Raw genomic sequence first — 17,339 nt, 5'->3', positions numbered from 1 at the left:
CGATGATCCCCGAGGCAATGCATACGAAAAAATAAAAATGTTTCCTATAATTCCCCATTAGGGAAACTATCCCATCTAGATAAGGGAAGTATTTCCAAAAAACACTTTTAGAATGAGAAAATATTTCAAAATAACATCAACAGTCTCTCTTTTAAACCACATCAGAATTGGAGCAATAGCTTTAAAACAATCCCTTTGAATGTGTTCAGTATTCACTAAACGTCCCCCACAAAACCCCTGCGACCCGGCAGAATTTTGTGAGTGGCCAGGTAAGGTAATCACAAACTTGACAAGCAGATGCAACTTTTTAGTGCAAGTACACTACCGGAAAAGCCTCCTTTTTTTCTCTTTCGAAATCAATTCAGGCGTTTCAGATAGTGGGAAACTTGCCACGTGTATTAGACCAGAGAAAAAAAAAAGTCTTGAAAGTGATGCAGTTCTGCTGTAGTCATGTCTTCGCTACGTAAGAAATCAGTGAATTTCTGGTACACAGTTAAGGTGGTCCAGGACACAAAAATCGTCAAATTTTGAATTTTTTTTTATCATTTTAAAAACTACTCTGTTTTCGTCTGCTTAAAAGGACGTTAGAATCTTGTTTCTATCATAATTAGAATGAAAGATATAATTATTTTTGTAGCATGCATTTAACTAATATTGCCTTTAACTTTAAAACTTTGAACGCGTTTTTCTCCATGATGCAATTTTTCCCAATTTCTTGCATTCAAACTCTTATAAATCAGGAACCGATAAAGATAAAGTAATGAAATTTGGAGCACATCTTTTTCAAACAGTTTACTTTAATTTTTATTTGGCGAATTTTTCAAAAAGCGTTTACTGCCGAAAATATGATTTGAAAAAAAAAAGTATCTTCGAATTTTTTGAAATTTTTCTTCAAATATTTTTATTTTTTATTAAATTAATATTATTAAAATCGCCGAATAAAAATTAAAACTTAGATATTTGTGCATAATTTTTTGAAAAATATTTGAAAATTGACCTAGAATATTATGACATATTGCAACCCCATTAAAAATAAATAAATAAATAAATAAATTTAAATAAAAAAATTTTTTTTAAATACTTATGTTATGATTTTGCTTATGAAATAGATGGTGAATCAGTGCAAAAAAATGCAAAACCCTAAAGTATTTAATAAAGTAATTTTCAAAATGTGTCCCAGACCCCTTTAAATAAGCATCCTCTCCCTCCCAAGCTAAAATGAATGAATAAATAGAATGGAAATATATCCTTAAAAAAGTAAACCTTTGTAGGGGTCAAGCAAAAATATGCCTTCATACTTGATGCAGTTAGTAATGCTAATAAATACAAGTACACCTTTTTTTGCGCAATATACCTGACCACCTTGAAATATAAATTTCCCAATAAATACAATGGCATCTCCCTGCCTCCGTAGCCCCTTTAAGTACATCTTCTAACAAGTGAAGAATATACAAGTACGTGCTGGTATGAAGGTGACCTTAAAACTTTTAAATAGCCAATACATAATTGTCAGACGCCTAACATCGAATAATAATTGCACATTCAAGAAGATTTACGGAATTGATTACCGATAAGTAATACCAGTTGAAAGGGTAAAGTTTAAAAACAAGACTTCTTATTTTATATTGATTACACAAACTTTGGGACTTCTTCTGGAAACTTCCTCAAGCTCAATCATAAAAGTAAGAAAATATTTTTCTTTAATATGCTAATCGAGTAATTCATTTCGCAATTTACAGGTTAGAGTTCAATAAGGGTTACTGATGTAAGTACATATAATTTCCAGTAGTAAAGCATTGGAAGACCATTTTCCGCGTGTGTTTAAAACCTGCCCCAGAGTTACGTAACTTGCAAGCTTGTCTCAGATTTGTCGAGTTTAAAACTAGCAATATATCAGTTCTGACGCATCTTGGCGCATTTTTAATGGAAGAAATGAAATTGTTAGGGGAAAAAATGCTAAGCCAAACTGATTTGCGTTAAAGCGCAAGTAGTAGTTATTGTTGCATCACTTAAATAACCAAATAGTTTTGCTTTTTAATTGCAATTACTTGCAAGCTTGTCTCAGATTTGTCAAGTTTAAAACTAGCTTGATGCCAGTTCTGATGCATCTTGACGCATCTTTAATTGGGGGGGGGGGCGGCATGAAATTGTTAGGAAAAAAAACAAAACAAAAATGTTAAGCTAAACTAATATGCGTTAAAGGGCAAGTGGTAATTATTGTTACATCACTTAAATAACCAAATATTTTTGTTTTTTAATTGCAAATACATCATTGAAGGATTTTAAGAGTCATCTATAATAGATGGGCATTCATGAAAAATGTCTCATATTATAAACATTTCGGATAAGTTGTCACTAAAATGAAAATAACTATAACAGAACCGAAGCGTTCAAGCACGGAAAAAAGTTACAAAAAACGGTTATGGCTCGAATGTCTCTGATTTATCGCTTCAACGGAATTGGGTTTTAATTTGTTCGTAGCTATTCGCAGAATTGTGATTACATTTTTATCTCCGCTTTTGTTTTTTTCATTAAAGACATTCTCGTTTTGCACTGTAGTTTCCAGATGTAAAATTCGTTCTGTGATTATTTAAAATATTTCAAAGACTTTTAGGTTTAACTTAGTATGAAAATAGTTGATTTTTTTTTCCGTTTCTTTCTTCTTTTCCTTCTTTTTTTGGTTGAATTGGTTCTGAATAACATAACCTTATAGTGAGTTGCAAAGCTTCAATGAAACACTAGGTAGATCCATATCTAAACTTCTATGCAGTGTTAAATTTACTGAGGATAGATCTTTCAAAATTTTCTTAACATTTATAAATCTTTTGGATATTCGTAAAATTTGGGAACTATTTTGGATATTTTTCTTAAAATCTATCATTTCAGTTTTTACCTCCTTAGCCTCCTTTCCCGTAAAGGTAAAATCAAAGCACCAAAGATGGCTAAATGCATTGTAATAGTGACGCTGAAACAATACAAAAAAAAAAAAAGTGAAACGCAAATTTAAAAAAAAAAAAAATAAAAAATAAAAATAACAACGGAACTAGAGTTAGAAGATGAAGAAATGTGTGATTGGGTCAACATAAACTTCGTTCTGCCGATATCTGCCCCACCTCCTAACATTAAAAAAAAAATAAGTTTGATAGATCTGAACTAAGGCATATCATACCAATATGAGGCAGTGAGAAGCAAAAAGATCCAAGTTCCGAAGCAGTGAAAATGTGGAGAGAACCCCCCCCCCCCCAAACAATTTTGGGAAAAAGGATAGTGCAAGTTTTCCTGGTAGGTACTGCTTTATAGCATTATTTAGAAAAAAAAATCAATGAAAGCCTACCCAGGATCTGAACTATAAACGTATTTTGCTCAAAACTTGAAAATGTCTACTTATATCAGTTTGCTTCTCACAGTCTCATATGTACTCTTCACTGTTTTCGTACATTTAACTCCTCCAAGATGGATTCCTTTCTTTTGAAAAATGTCAAGAAATATTTTCAACCCTAGAAAAAAATCTCCATCCATACCTTGGCTTATATGTGAATATGTGAATTGTAATATACTAAGCCTTACATCAGCAGAGTTTTTGATTTCGACAGGAATGTTTAATTATTTCATCGTAGTCATGAAATAGTCTGTGAAATGTTACGCAGCATGGTTAATTGAAGAAAATGCTGGCGGAATTTTTTCGATGTTCGAGCCAAAAGAATATATCAGAACTGACAAAGATTTTAAGGTAAATACGTTTTGATGGGATGCTTTCGAAAACAAAATTAGAAGATGCTTTTGGTTGGCGATAGATGGGTTAAATATTATACTTACTTTTCAACGCAGTGAGCAGCAGTAATTGCCCAGAATTCATTCAAAAGCGTGGCACCGCATTTATGAAGGAAAGTGTTCTTTTTCCATTGCCTCAAGGAAACCTAAGCACAAATAAAATAAATAAAATTCATTACGATTAATCAAATTTAGTATTACGCTTAAAATTTGATAAAGTTACATAACACATCTTCACTTTATGAATACAAATAAAGATTTGCTGCAGTTGAAGGTAGAGTATTTATAAATCCTCGTAAAATGAACTATCGATAAAAGAAGCATATAGAAACAAAGAGGTGAAAGTTAAGAAATTAAGAATTTGAAACTTTCCGTTAAACTGATACAGAAAAAAAACCTCCCTCTATTTCAGGGAAAACATGGTACTATAGCAGCTTATGTAGGATAAGAGATTTAAAAAAAAATCAATGAAAGTCCACTTAAGGTTTGAACTCTAAGCATGTTTTACTCAAAATTTTAAACATCCTCTTAAATATATTTGCTTTTTACTGCGTAAAATCGTATAGCTTTGGATATTTTTTTTTCTTTTCAGACATCTATTAAACCAAAAGTTTAAAAATGCATTAAATAAAAGAGTTGAGTACAAGTTGACAACTGACTTATAAGCTTGCTTTTGTTTCAAAGTTAAAAAAACTAAAACTTGAAACAAAACAATGTTAAGGAATACCAATTAGCCATTCGGTATACATATTGTTCCGAGAATGAGCTGTTACTTTCTTTATAGCAGCTTATACTGAAATAAAATTATCGTTAAGAAGTATTTCCCGATAGCTACTTTGTAACCTTTACTCCTAAAAATATTTCAAAACTGAGCTTAAATAACTATGCAAATCTTTCGTTGTTTCAAAATATTGCATAGTGAGAGCATAAGAAGCTTTCCGCACTAGGAAGGCTTGTGGATTGTGGACCTTTTCTCCACTGAAATGTTACATTTTATGTTGCAAGTGGTTCAAAAAACATTAGTATAAAAAGCTGTTACAAAAAACCTTTGTCAAAAACCATATTACCATAAAAATTATATGCATTCCTGAAGTTTCTGCAACAATCAGATACGATCCTTAAACATATTTATTGTTTTATTTCACTTACCACCCATGGCCATTCACCAAAATAGGAATTTCCGCCACCAACAATTCTTCCTACAGGTCCTGGCATCGGTCGACCACACACTATATAAAAAACAAGAAATGTAGAAATAGTAAAAAAGAAACAAAAAACATTTTAAATGCTTCCCAAAACTGAATCACAGAGAGGTGGTCTAATTATATTCATGGATTGAGAAATATTCCTTTCACTTTTGAACAATTCCAAAAACAATAAGTAAAATAAAATCACTTTTAATAATGTAATGCTTATTCTAACAAAGGTGCCACGTTTTATTTGGTTTACCCTACTTTTCGTCAATATTTAAAATTTCCGCTTCCCATACATTTATCGAAAAGTAAGGTTGAAACTAAAAAGCAGGGGGAAGGAAATTTTATGTCGGTGAATAGTAGGGAACAATATTTATTTGATTTAGATAATTAGCGAATTCAGACACCTAGTAAGAATTATTTTCAGAGAAATCAACTGCTTTTTATATTTCAAATGACATATTAAAACCTACTTTAATCTGACATAAGCAATTTTGCTTTTGAATTTATTTTAACTTTTGAGCTGTTTTCATATCTTTGAAAATAGACTGAAAACATATTTAAGAAGTATATGATAGCTTTGTATATTTTCAAATTACATGAGGGAGGAAAAAAACAACTTTTCAAGAAAAATTCTTATTACTTAGCTCCTATAAATCCATGGGTCAAAAGTTTGAGATGAAATTTCATACACCTTTTTTTTTAAAGCAAAAGATTTTTTAAAAGATATAATAACTTTTTTCTGCATCGAAAATTTGTGCAATTAAAATTTCATTCATTAAGAATAATAGTTTTTTTTTCACTTTATGAAACTCTTTTGTCATTAATTTGACTGTATTCTTTATCCACAATAAACATTTCTGGAATTTTATTAATTATTAAAAGCGTATTAATTTTTACCTCATTAAATTATTTATATTGAGAATAAAATCATTTTATCTTTGCAGTACATCAAAATATTCTAAGACACGCTGTTATAATTTTAATTTTCCATAGCACAATATATGTCACTTTATTAAATATGATAAATTTCCTGAAAACTTAATTTAAATTAAACTGAATATATTGTCAAAAATATGTCACACCTTAGTATTTAATACAATGCATACTACGTTGTAGATAACATATTCAAATGAATATTAATGTACTTAAACCGTCATATACAAAGCTGATTTGTGAGACAAATTTCCTAATTTGAATTTCAGAAATGTGTTAATCTCGTATGAAGCAAGTAATTAAAATAGTATTAGAAGCTCACAAAAATGTTTACGTACACTCTTCAAGTTTTTAAAGAATATGTTTTTGTTTACTATTCATTTGTTTGCATTATATATTCACATTTCGTTTCTTTTGTAATAAAGTTTTTTGATCAAAAAATAAATAAATAAATAAATATATAATATTTTATTTTTCTCAATATACACTTATACGTACATTTTCATATTTCTATACCTAGGCGGTAAAGGCACTATGTCCGGATTTTTCCAACTTTTCCGTAAACGTTAAAAAAAGGGGGGACATGAAAAAAGCTTAATGCATCGTAAAATTATCGTTGAAAACAAAAAGTGAGAAATAATCAAATAAGTCTCAAAAAAAATTAAAAATAAAAATTAGGGCTTAGAGATGGGGAGAGTGTGCGTTTGTCGGTCTGCCTCTCAAACCCTTAATATTTTTTGAGTAAATAATCCGATTCCAACTACTTTTTCTTCGTTAGATTGATCACAGCGAGGACACCATATCCCCCTATTTCACTGTTTGATTAAACGATTTTTCTTTCAATTTTGAGCAAATGAAAAAAAAAAAAACTTAAGGCAAAGATAAATCTCACACTTGAAGGCGAATCTGAGACAAACAAACTTTGCTGCAGAAAGCTGTTGATGCAAAATATGGAAGAAAAGATGTTTTTGATTTTGGCAATTTTTTGTTTAATGGGAATTTTGTTAATTTTTTCCGCAATGGGGGAAAAATAAAACCGAAAGCTCTTTATTTTTACCCGAAAGAAAGACCAAAAATTTTTTTTTAATATTTATTTTGCATTTATTTTGATTTTTTTAATTTGTAGATTTTTTTCCCTTTTTTTTACAGTAATGAAAGAATTTCTTGTGGAAAAAAGATATTAGCTATATTGTTTAAAAGGTTCAACTACTTTATTTTTTCGTTGATTAATTTTTTACATATTTATTTCATCAGATGACAGAGCGCTTATTATGATTTTAGAAATCAACTTGAAATGTTAAAAATGATTTTTTGACATAATTTGTGCTATTATCTAATTAAGAGAATATTGACTCGATAGTCTATGGCCCAAGCGCAAATATCGTTCAAGTTCGTTTACCAATCTTAGAGACTACGTAAACTTGCTTTAAATCTATTATAAATGATGAACTTAATAGAAAAATACAATGTTCACACGCTGGAACTGTCTCATTAAGTTTTAATTAGTAATTGAAGTAGGAACTATGTTCCATGGATTGTTAGCACTTACACAAAAAAATTGTTTCTTGACGGCGCTATTAAACACAATATTTATAACCTAAAAATTTAATAAACAGTTTTTCAACCGAAATTTTACTGTTTTGCTCAATTTTTCGTTGCAAAATATACTAATACGTTTTAAATTATTTACTTTACTTGTTTTGTGATTAAATACAAAAAAGAAAATCGAAAATTCTATCCATCCGCTAATCCGCGTGCTCTTAATTTCGGTGCTTCGTTTATTACACTAGAGCAAGCGTAGAAAAACATTGCTAAGTACAAAAACTTATTGCACAAAAAACATATTTGTAGATCACCGAACAGCAGTAACCGACCTACAAAATCTTTAAAATATAAACAACAGCTCTAATCGATAACAAGACATGTTTAGGAAATATTAAATAAAGCATTAGCAGACGATAAATTAAAAATTAAAAAGCATATTTCATTTCATATCACTCTGTTTTATACTTTTCTTTGCTAATAATATTGCTTTTTGGCAATAGACGATAGTTCAAGTTCCTTTTTGTGACTGTTTTACAACTTCGCATATAATTATATTTGGCAGTAACGCCATAATACACTTAAGTGGTCTTAGTTTACACCATTTTGGTTAGATTTGAGCTTTTGGTTTCATTGAACTACAATCATAGATGATAAATTACCTTTATTTTGTTGTATTCATGTCACGGAAGACACGAATGAATGTCTGATTCTGATTTCAAAAAAAGGATTTGAAAAGATAAGAGAGTGCATGCAAAAATGGGTAGGCCTAAGTGAATGCAAAGAGAAAGATTCAGCAGAACTGTTGAAGGAGTTGGAAGGATTTCGTGGAGAAGGATGCTATGAAAAATGCTATAAAAATCGCTACTGTTACCACCAAAAATGCTACATGTGATTTACAGATAAAACTCGAATAGGAAGATTCGAAAAGAAACCTTGTGAAGTTCAACCACCAAACATACTGGAACGTTTAAAACGGCTAAGAGTTAAGTCTGTGTACCGAAGAGACATCTTCCCCGATCTGTGCCTGCTTTGCAGTAAAGAACAATATTTCTGTGAAAAATGCTCTGGGAAAAAAATGCAAAGTAAAACTAAGTGTATGCCAGACATTCATTGCAAGTAAGTCTTTACTGGAAAGTGCTTTGAAGAAAAACGATCAACGACTTCTTATTCAAATTCAAGATACCGATCTAATTGCAAAAGAAGTAAAATATCATACGAGTTGCTATAAATCTTACACTAAATTCATCGTTCATACCACTTCTAAAATTGACCAGCCAGCAGCATATTCTGCTCTCTGTGACATATTAGAGAAAAAAATCCTAAGAAGTTCTGAAATTCTCTCTATGAACAAACTATCACACATATATCTAAGCACTGCAGAAAGTTTAAATACAAAAGAACAAAATATAGGTAATATGAAGCTGAAAAGATGGTTACGCAAGGACTTTCCTCAACTATTGTTTGTGAGCCAAAGCAACAAAATCCTCCTGAATTAGTCTTGCGCAATAAATATGAGCAACCTGTACTAAATGAAGAAAGTTCATTCTCCAACGACTCAACAGATACTGATGAAGACATGGTTGAACTATAAAATGATTGATCAAATCGTAACAGTACACAAATTAATATTGTGTATAAAGCAGCATTAATACTACATAATATAATAAAGAACTCACCGGCTCTTCAATGCACATGGCTTCCTAACTGCAGAAGATTTATATGAAGCTTCTTTTGAACGCATGATTCACCCAATGTTATTTAATTTCTTAGCATGGTGTGTTGGTGAAAGCAAAGATTTGGAAACAGTGGAATTTATTAGTGTGTCAGAAAAGACTCCGAAGCACATATCGCTGGCAATGGCAATGAAGCATATAACTGGATCAGCACGTGTAATGGTGGAGTGGCTCAACCCATCTTAAATGGGTTGGATCACTCCATTTCACATTCAGCTGTACTTGAGTATGGCACTCAACTAGCCAAAATGCAGTTAAACACAACAAATAGTCTTCCCATAGGTATTATTCCAAAAATGTTTGAGCTCTGGTTTGGGATAATATTGATTTTTACGAAGGGAACAGTAACTGGACACGGAACTACTCATAGCACTAATGGTATAATTGTACAAACGGAAGCACAAGGTTCCTCTAAAAGTTCACAAATGCATATTAAAACTTGGAAATTATCAAAGAAAAGAAAAAATTGATCCACCAGTAATACATATAACTAATTATTACATTGGACTACGTTGTTCTCCTCAAATCTCTCAAACCCTCTCATGCGACAATAAAAGAGTAAAATTAGCTAATGCAAGACTTGCAGATGCTGCTTACATTTTTTCGAAACTCCCTATGAAAGACAAATAATTTTTACCGGATTGAACTGGTTACAATTGCACACTGAAGAAAGAAAATATACCTTCTCAATCAACAATACGATATTTCCCTGTGTTAGAAGCAAACCAACAGAATTTTCCACAGTTAATGCAATACGGGAAAAAAGCTCGTATTTGCGTCAAAAATAAAATTACAAGAAATTGTTCTAGTATTTGATCAGGTAATTTATTCTAAGGCACAGTAAATACGTTCTAAGGAGGAAAAGTTCAAACATTTAGTAATACGTCTTGGTGAGTTTCATACTTCACTGTCCTTCTCTCTGTGCTAGGCAAACGCTTCAGGAATGGAGGACTTTGCAATATTATGATTGGGTCTGGAATCAATAAATGGCGTTCTGATTGGTAAGCACTATAATCGTAGCATTAGCTGTCACAAAATAATCTTTGAAGCATTAAGTAGAATTCTATGGTCTGAATTTCTGGATTCATTATCAGCCAAAAAGCAACTTGACTGTTTGAAGATATCTTTTTATCTCTATCAAAGTTTTAAACTGGAAATTTATAAGAAAGTCAGTTTTCCGAAGATTTCCTTCTGACTATGAAAAAGTTTAATGAGTTTGTTGTTGAAAACTGCCAAAACAACATGACATTTGCATTTTGCATATCATACTTGGAGATGGTTGGCTATCTGTTAAGATTTTTACAAGCAACAAGAAACGCCGACTATGATATACATCTTGCTACTGTTGAAAAAATGATACCTTAGTTTTTCAGTTATTATCATATTAACTATGCTCGTTATCTACCTGTTTATCTACATGAAATGCTGAATTTGCCTGAGACACATTCATGTGCACACAATGAGCTAAGTGCTGGTAAATTTGTGGCTCAAAGACAAACAAGCTATGGATTTTGTGGTATAGCCATGGATCAAGTAATAGAGCAAAAGCTAACTGAGATTCAGAAACAAAAAGTGGGTTGACAGGATTTGCCAGAAATCCAGCTGCTGTGCATCGTTGTATGCTATCGCACCATTTGAGGGCTCATTTCTCTTCATCTGGTGAGCAACTTGCTGGAAGAACAAAAAAAAAAAGTTCATAAAAAAAGATTTGCAACCCGCACAAATTCAAAGACATGAGGCGATGTTAAATAGTGCTATGAATACTATAACTTCGATGGCCCTTTACATGGAGCGAAGAAACATTGGTGAATATTTCAAATGGAGCATATGCATCTAACTCTGAACAATATGATCTTACTAATGCAAAGTTTATAGGAAAATAAACTTTTGACAAATACTGCAAAGAACGCCTTTTCGAAGAACGTGATTCGGTCATACACTCTTCAATCAAGTTGCAAAAGCTGTTGACATTTTCTGATTCCAAAAAAAAAAACATTAAAAGAACAGTCTGAGAAAAAGTCGCTTAAAAGTTCCACAGCCTTTTCATCTCTCATAATTGAATGGGACAATCCTCAGAGCTAGACATGAGAAGCATCATGAAGTATGAATTAACTCCACACCCACCTGCAATTGCAAATATTGACGGATGCCTTGTTAAAACAAACAAGGCAACAAACAAGGCATCCTTGGTTCAAACGGTCGCAGATAGAAATGCCGACCTAAGTCAAATTGCAAGAAATGTAGTAATATTATTGGACGAGATGGCAGTGCTGCAGCAAATGAAAGATGTACCAAATACAATTGAATAATTAGCAGTCACCCTTACCGAGTATGTCGTCAACATAAGCATAAAATATAATTGTACAGCTGCACAATTTGTAACAGATACATACCCTCCGATTAGTATTAAAGCAAGTGAAAGAGAAAGAAGAAATTTTGATAGCGAAATTTTTATTAACATCAGAAAACCTAATCAAAAAACACCGAAATAATTTAAGAAGGGTTAAGAAACCCTGGTGAATTTTCTTTTCAACCAATGGACTTCCTACGATTCTGCTGTCTTTACAGGTGTGTCTATTTTTCTTTCACATGGACAGGAATGTCATCTTCTAACTCTTACAGAGCAAAGTAGATGTGAGAGAAGTTACCTAATTAACGTCTGACCATGAAGAGGCTGACACCAGACTTCTTTTGCACGCATTTTATGGATCGAAAAGCACTGCTGCTACTGTTTTGATAAAGAGTTCAGACACAGATATTTTCATTCTTTCCTTAGCAATGAATCAGTATTTTGCAGCTGATTCCTATTTATTAATGGGCACTTCATCCATTTGAAAGTTAAAGAACATCTCCGTCATTGCTAAGATGTTGTTAGGTAACGATCTTTACTGAGTATTGATCAGGTTACATGTCTTTATTGGCTGCGACACATGTAGTGCTTTCAAAGACAAAGGCAAAAGCAAACTTTTGTTCGTAATGCAGTCTAAACTGAATAGCCTAAAAATGTTTCAAGAGCTGGGTTCTTCATGGGAAGTGAATGAGTTGTTCGTTAAAGATCTTCAAGCATTTGTTTGTGCACTGTACGGATATCCTCATTTGAAGCACATTAATGAAGTTCGTTACCTGATATTTAAGTTAAAATTTAGATTTGATGTATCATAACCTCCTAATTTTGATTATCTTCTGTTACACATCAAGAAAAGTAACAATCAAGCAAATATTCATCGCCGATGCTTGTAAAATTTAATCAATGCTCCTAGTCGATCAGAACATGGTTGGAGCTGGCAACATCGAAATACAACGGAACAGTATTCCAATTGCACCAGAAAATATAGAAAAACAATTCTCCTGCGCATGCCAGAAAACAAAGTGCTCTTCGAAGAGATGTACATGCAAAATGAAAAATTATTCATGTACAGAGTTTTGCTGCTGTGACAGCAGCTGTGTAAACTCCCATAAAGAAATCAGTTCTATGCATGAAGACTGAATAGATGAAATAGGTGATTCTGACAATGATACTCCAGAATAAAAGATGAAATTTTCTAGGTATGATAAGCCATTTAGAATTAGTTTTTGATAAATCTAGTAAGTATAAAAAGTAGATTTAAATTATAAAATATTTCCTTTTTTAGTCAACTTGCTGGACTATTGGTATATTGTTGTAAGCTCTCCTACTGTGTGTACGAAAACAAATTGTAAGAAATTAGATTTTAACTAAGGACGAAGGCAGGGGTGCCCACCCTAAAAGCAAGGGCACATCCCCTGTCTCTAAGTTTCACAAAGACCCCCGAAGAGCAAGAGCCCCCCCCCCCAAAAAAAAAAATGCTATGCGCTATGACCCCTCCCCTAAGTTGGCACCCTTGATGAAGGAAATGTTTGCTTCTTGAAAAAAAATATATTGATGTTGTACATGCATAGTATTTTTATTGTACATGCATAATATTTTTGATGCATTTAAAATTTGCTCGCCCTTTTTAATTTTCACTCATTTTGTCTTGCATTTCTAATGGTTTGTAAAAAAAAATATGAGACACTATTTTTTTGTGAAGATTGGGTTTTTCTCATCTGTAGACACTAAGGTTTCAGAAAAATATCACTTTCTGTAGTCCTCGAAGTTGGCAAACGAAACCATATTTTTAAGCATCTTTTATGCCTTCGTCTCACAGCCTAAGATGCTAGAAACTCGATATTGGTGTACAGGCTTGTTTAGTTCTGAGTGGAACTTCTTGTAATTAAATCACAATCTAAGCGCCATCTTACTCAACTTTTTATAGTTAATTCAGAAATTTGATCTGGTTTTGAGGGAAGGAACTTTTTTAACACACATCTCCTGGAAAGATTGTTTTATAGTACCCTGTACCTCCCTAGTACAGATTTTTTTGATGATCAATAGTTTTGCATTACATAAAAAGAAAGCTCTAAATGGAACTTATTGAATAGCAAATTTGTTATGGCATTAATAAAATAAATCCATCACAAATAAAGGGTTAAAAAACACATTAGCAAAAAAAATAAAATGCATTTTTTAGCAATTTTATGAAATATGTCTATTTATTAATTGGTAATATTGTTGATCAATTTAGTATCATTTTTTTTTCGAAGTAAATTAAGTTTTCTGGTTGATGCAAAATAAATACAAAAAATGATTAATTCTTCTAACTATTCATGTTGTAACAAATGACGTGGATATTTTACATTATTGTAGATGAGTATAACAAACTCTTTACCGCCAGCATTCGTCTAAGAATAATCACTTTGATTATATCTTGCCTTTTACCTTACCTTCTTTATAATCTGCTGATGCAAGATCAATTTCTGTTGTACTGGGAATTGCAGTTGTTGTCATAGCTCCATTTGTAGTTTCAGTAGTAGTGGATGCAGTGCCTTGTTTAATGCTTGTTGGTAAATTTGTAGTTGATTCGAATAGGTTTGTTGTTTCCTGATTTACTGATTCGTTTAACTGCTGAGTAGTTTCTTGAGTAGAAATTGTCATCTCTGCGAATAGATCATCTGTAGTGCTCATGATTTCAGTTTCTGTCATAGGATTCGTCACTCCACCAACGTGTGTTGTTTTGATGGTTTGACGATTTGCTGTAGTTTTTTGATCTTCAGTAAAAATATTTGTGCTTACCTCATTCCAAGGTGTTTTTATCCGTGATTCATCTACCATATCCGTCAACGTGTTAAATGAGTCGGCAATTGTGGATGGGTATTTCTTTGTAACCTCTGAAAATATTGGCCATCTAGTATCTTCTGAACCTGAGTTCTCCATCACTGTATTTTTTGTAAAATCCATGATACTTTCTTCATGTGTTGATGAAGTTAATAAGTCCTGCTGAGTATCACTCGTCGGTTTTGCTGTAGTCTTCGTTTCGTGGTCAGGAGAAGAGTATACACCTTTTGTAGTTAAAAGCTGTGTTAACGCTTCCGAAATTTCTGGTTCAATATTTGCAGAGGTTTCATCATTGTTGTTACTGTGAGGATTATATTTTGTAGTTTCCTCTTGTAGAATATTTGATTGAGTACTCCAAGGGTATTTTGTTGTATATTGCATGTGTATCGTGGGAAAAGGATACCGAACTGTTTGACGTTTTGTTGAAAAATCTTCTGTTGTTTGTTCAATATGAAAATTATCGCCTGTAATTTCATGTGATGGCTGTTTTGTTTCAATTAAAATTTCTTTGGTGGGAAAATATTTGGTTGTAGTGGAACCTTTTTCGAAATGATTTGTTATATGAGACTGAATGTCCTTTTCCAAGTCTTCAGAAGAAAATGGTGTAGAAATCTTTGAATCGAATAATTTATCATCAGTTGTTGGCGGTTTATGATTATCAATAGTAACAATGGTTGTTTTAGTGTCACTTGTAGAGTTGTTATCCACATTTTCAAGAACCGTTTCTTCTAAATCACTATCAACACTTATTGTAGTTAACCTATCAGCAAAATTTACATCATAAGGTATAGTAAATAAATCAACGTTCTCATTTGGACTTTTAGAAGTTGTAGGATATTTTGTTTTAGTGTTGATTTCTTGTGCCTGAGTTTGGTCCAATATACTTCCTGTTTCACTACGCTCGGTTGTGCTTTCCGAAAAAATATCCTGAGAAGGTGTCACGAAAGATTGATGTATTTCATTTGTTTCCTCTTGGTTCAACTGAACTTGTGCATCTGTTAAAGGTATTTTCTGTTGATCTAGGGTTTCTGGTACATGAGGACTTTTAGAAGTTAGAATATTTTCTTGCTCTAGTTCGAATACAGGTTTATGAGGAGGATTTGTAGACACTGGTGGGAAGTTTTGATGCATTAATGTTGAATGTTTTGTTTGTTGATCTTCTTGGTATACATGCGATGAATTAGGTTTCTGGACCAGAGCTTCGTAAATAGGTAGGAGACTTTCCGATACTAAGGGTTCCAGTGTCGTTTTTTGTTCTATGTTGGAATCTTTAATCGTGGACTGAATTTTTTGACGGAAATCATGAGGCTCAAATATTTCATCATAATAATCATAAATGTCATAAATATCTTCATCGGGATAGGTGTCGTGCAAAACGGGCTTCTTTTTATTGTACGGACTTGATGTCGTTGTTTTACTATAACTTTGACTTGACGGCTTTTCTGTTTTTGGAAATGAACTATGATTGTCAATCATGGTGATGGGAACTGAGGTCTTGTTTTGTTTACTCTCCATCTCGGGAAATTCATAAAAATCGAAAATTCCCTGCGTTGTTGTCTTCGATAATGTATTGTCATAGGCTGTTTCATCTGTTTTGTCTTTTTCAGCTATCGTAGTATAGAATGTTTGACTTGTTGATAAGGCGTCCTCTTGTTTTTTCACTGTAGTAGTGGAGTCAGATAACCCAAAGACAGTTTCATCATGCACAGTACTGAAACTTTCACTTCTGTCAGGCATTTCTGTTGTTGAATGCTGCTTAATATGGCTTTCTTCTGTGGGTTTCTCTGTTGTAGTTGTTTCTTCGATTTCAGTAAATTTGTCTGTAGTTACTGTTGGCACATTAGTTGTAAAAAGCGTATACGTCGTTCCGAATCCTTCATGGCTGCTTTTGGTTTCGATGTCAGTTAGTGTGTCATTCGATGTCCAATCTCTAGAAGTTGAATATTTTTCATTTTGAGTATAATCTGTTTCTGAAGCAGTAACGTCAGTAGACTGGTCGTCTACGTGAATTTCATTCCCATTTGCGTCATACAAAACTTGAACTGGACGATATGCCGAGGGAGAGTGATCAAGTAATGTTATTTTAGTGTTAGTCATAGTAAACCTTTGTTCAGTCGTGTCTTCTCCGAGATTTGTTGTTTGAGCAATGTTTGGGTTAAGCGTTGAAGTAGCTAATCCACTGCTTGAGCTAATGGTGGATAAACTATCCTCTGTAGTGGCAGTGCGAGTATCAGGAAGTTCTGTTAATGCAATTAAAAAATGAAAAATAATTAGTGCAAATTTTTCCTGTCTCTGTCATTCGAGCCCTAAAGTAATGATGACTGCTAGGGTCAATATAAGGTTTTAAAGGAGCAATGAATCTAATCTTTATTTCAAAACCGCATCAAAGCCGAAAGAATAGAAGTGCGTCCTTTGCATTGAAGCATTTTTTGATTAATTAAAGAACCCTTATTCTTTCAAAAATATTTGCTATGTAATTACAAAAAAAATCATTTATAAGAGTGTTGTTTATGCGTTGCGACTATATTTTGGTTTCAAAAATATTGGGCTATAACATAGTATTCTAGAAAAGCGATTATTTTGCAGACCTAGGAAAAAATATTCTTACCATTCGAAATATTTTACAAAAAAAAAAGGGTAGTTTTCTTCTTTTTAGAGCTACATCTTTGTTATTAAAACATAAACTGGCATGTTAGCAAGCCCTTTGCATTATCGTGTCAAATGGATGTCTTTTTTTTAATCTATGTTCAAGAAAGGTTTTTTTTCAGTCAGAACTTTCATATGGAAAAAAGGTGTTTATTTCAACAAATAAATCATTTACCGGGGTCAGTAGGGGGAAATTCTCCCTGCCCTCATTGGGATCTGATAATTAAATGTGTTTGCGTAAATCTGGACGGAAATACAGCACCAAAATTTGGTCCAACTTATTTTAAAGCTTTTTATTTCTAATAACAATCTAGCATCGAGGAGAGTGAGGAAAAAGTGGTC

General features: G+C 32.5%; 1 protein-coding gene across 1 annotated transcript in view; it reads right to left on the bottom strand.

Moving 5' to 3' along the window:
* Nucleotides 1–17,339, bottom strand: part of LOC129220899 (mucin-2-like) — a 42,759-nt gene that overhangs the window by 15,984 nt on the left and 9,436 nt on the right. Inside the window, exons 3-5 of the mRNA XM_054855333.1 lie at nucleotides 13,961–16,591; nucleotides 4,921–5,000; nucleotides 3,817–3,917 (exon numbers count right to left, since the gene is read on the bottom strand). Coding sequence (XP_054711308.1) covers nucleotides 3,817–3,917; nucleotides 4,921–5,000; nucleotides 13,961–16,591 — 2,812 coding nt within the window. The remainder of the gene's footprint in view (nucleotides 1–3,816; nucleotides 3,918–4,920; nucleotides 5,001–13,960; nucleotides 16,592–17,339) is intronic.

The sequence above is a fragment of the Uloborus diversus genome, chromosome 4 (genome assembly GCF_026930045.1).
Source record: "Uloborus diversus isolate 005 chromosome 4, Udiv.v.3.1, whole genome shotgun sequence".
Lineage (NCBI taxonomy): Eukaryota > Metazoa > Arthropoda > Arachnida > Araneae > Uloboridae > Uloborus > Uloborus diversus.
The sequence above is the reverse complement of the archived record's forward strand: the minus strand, read 5'-3'. Positions and strand labels throughout refer to the sequence as shown.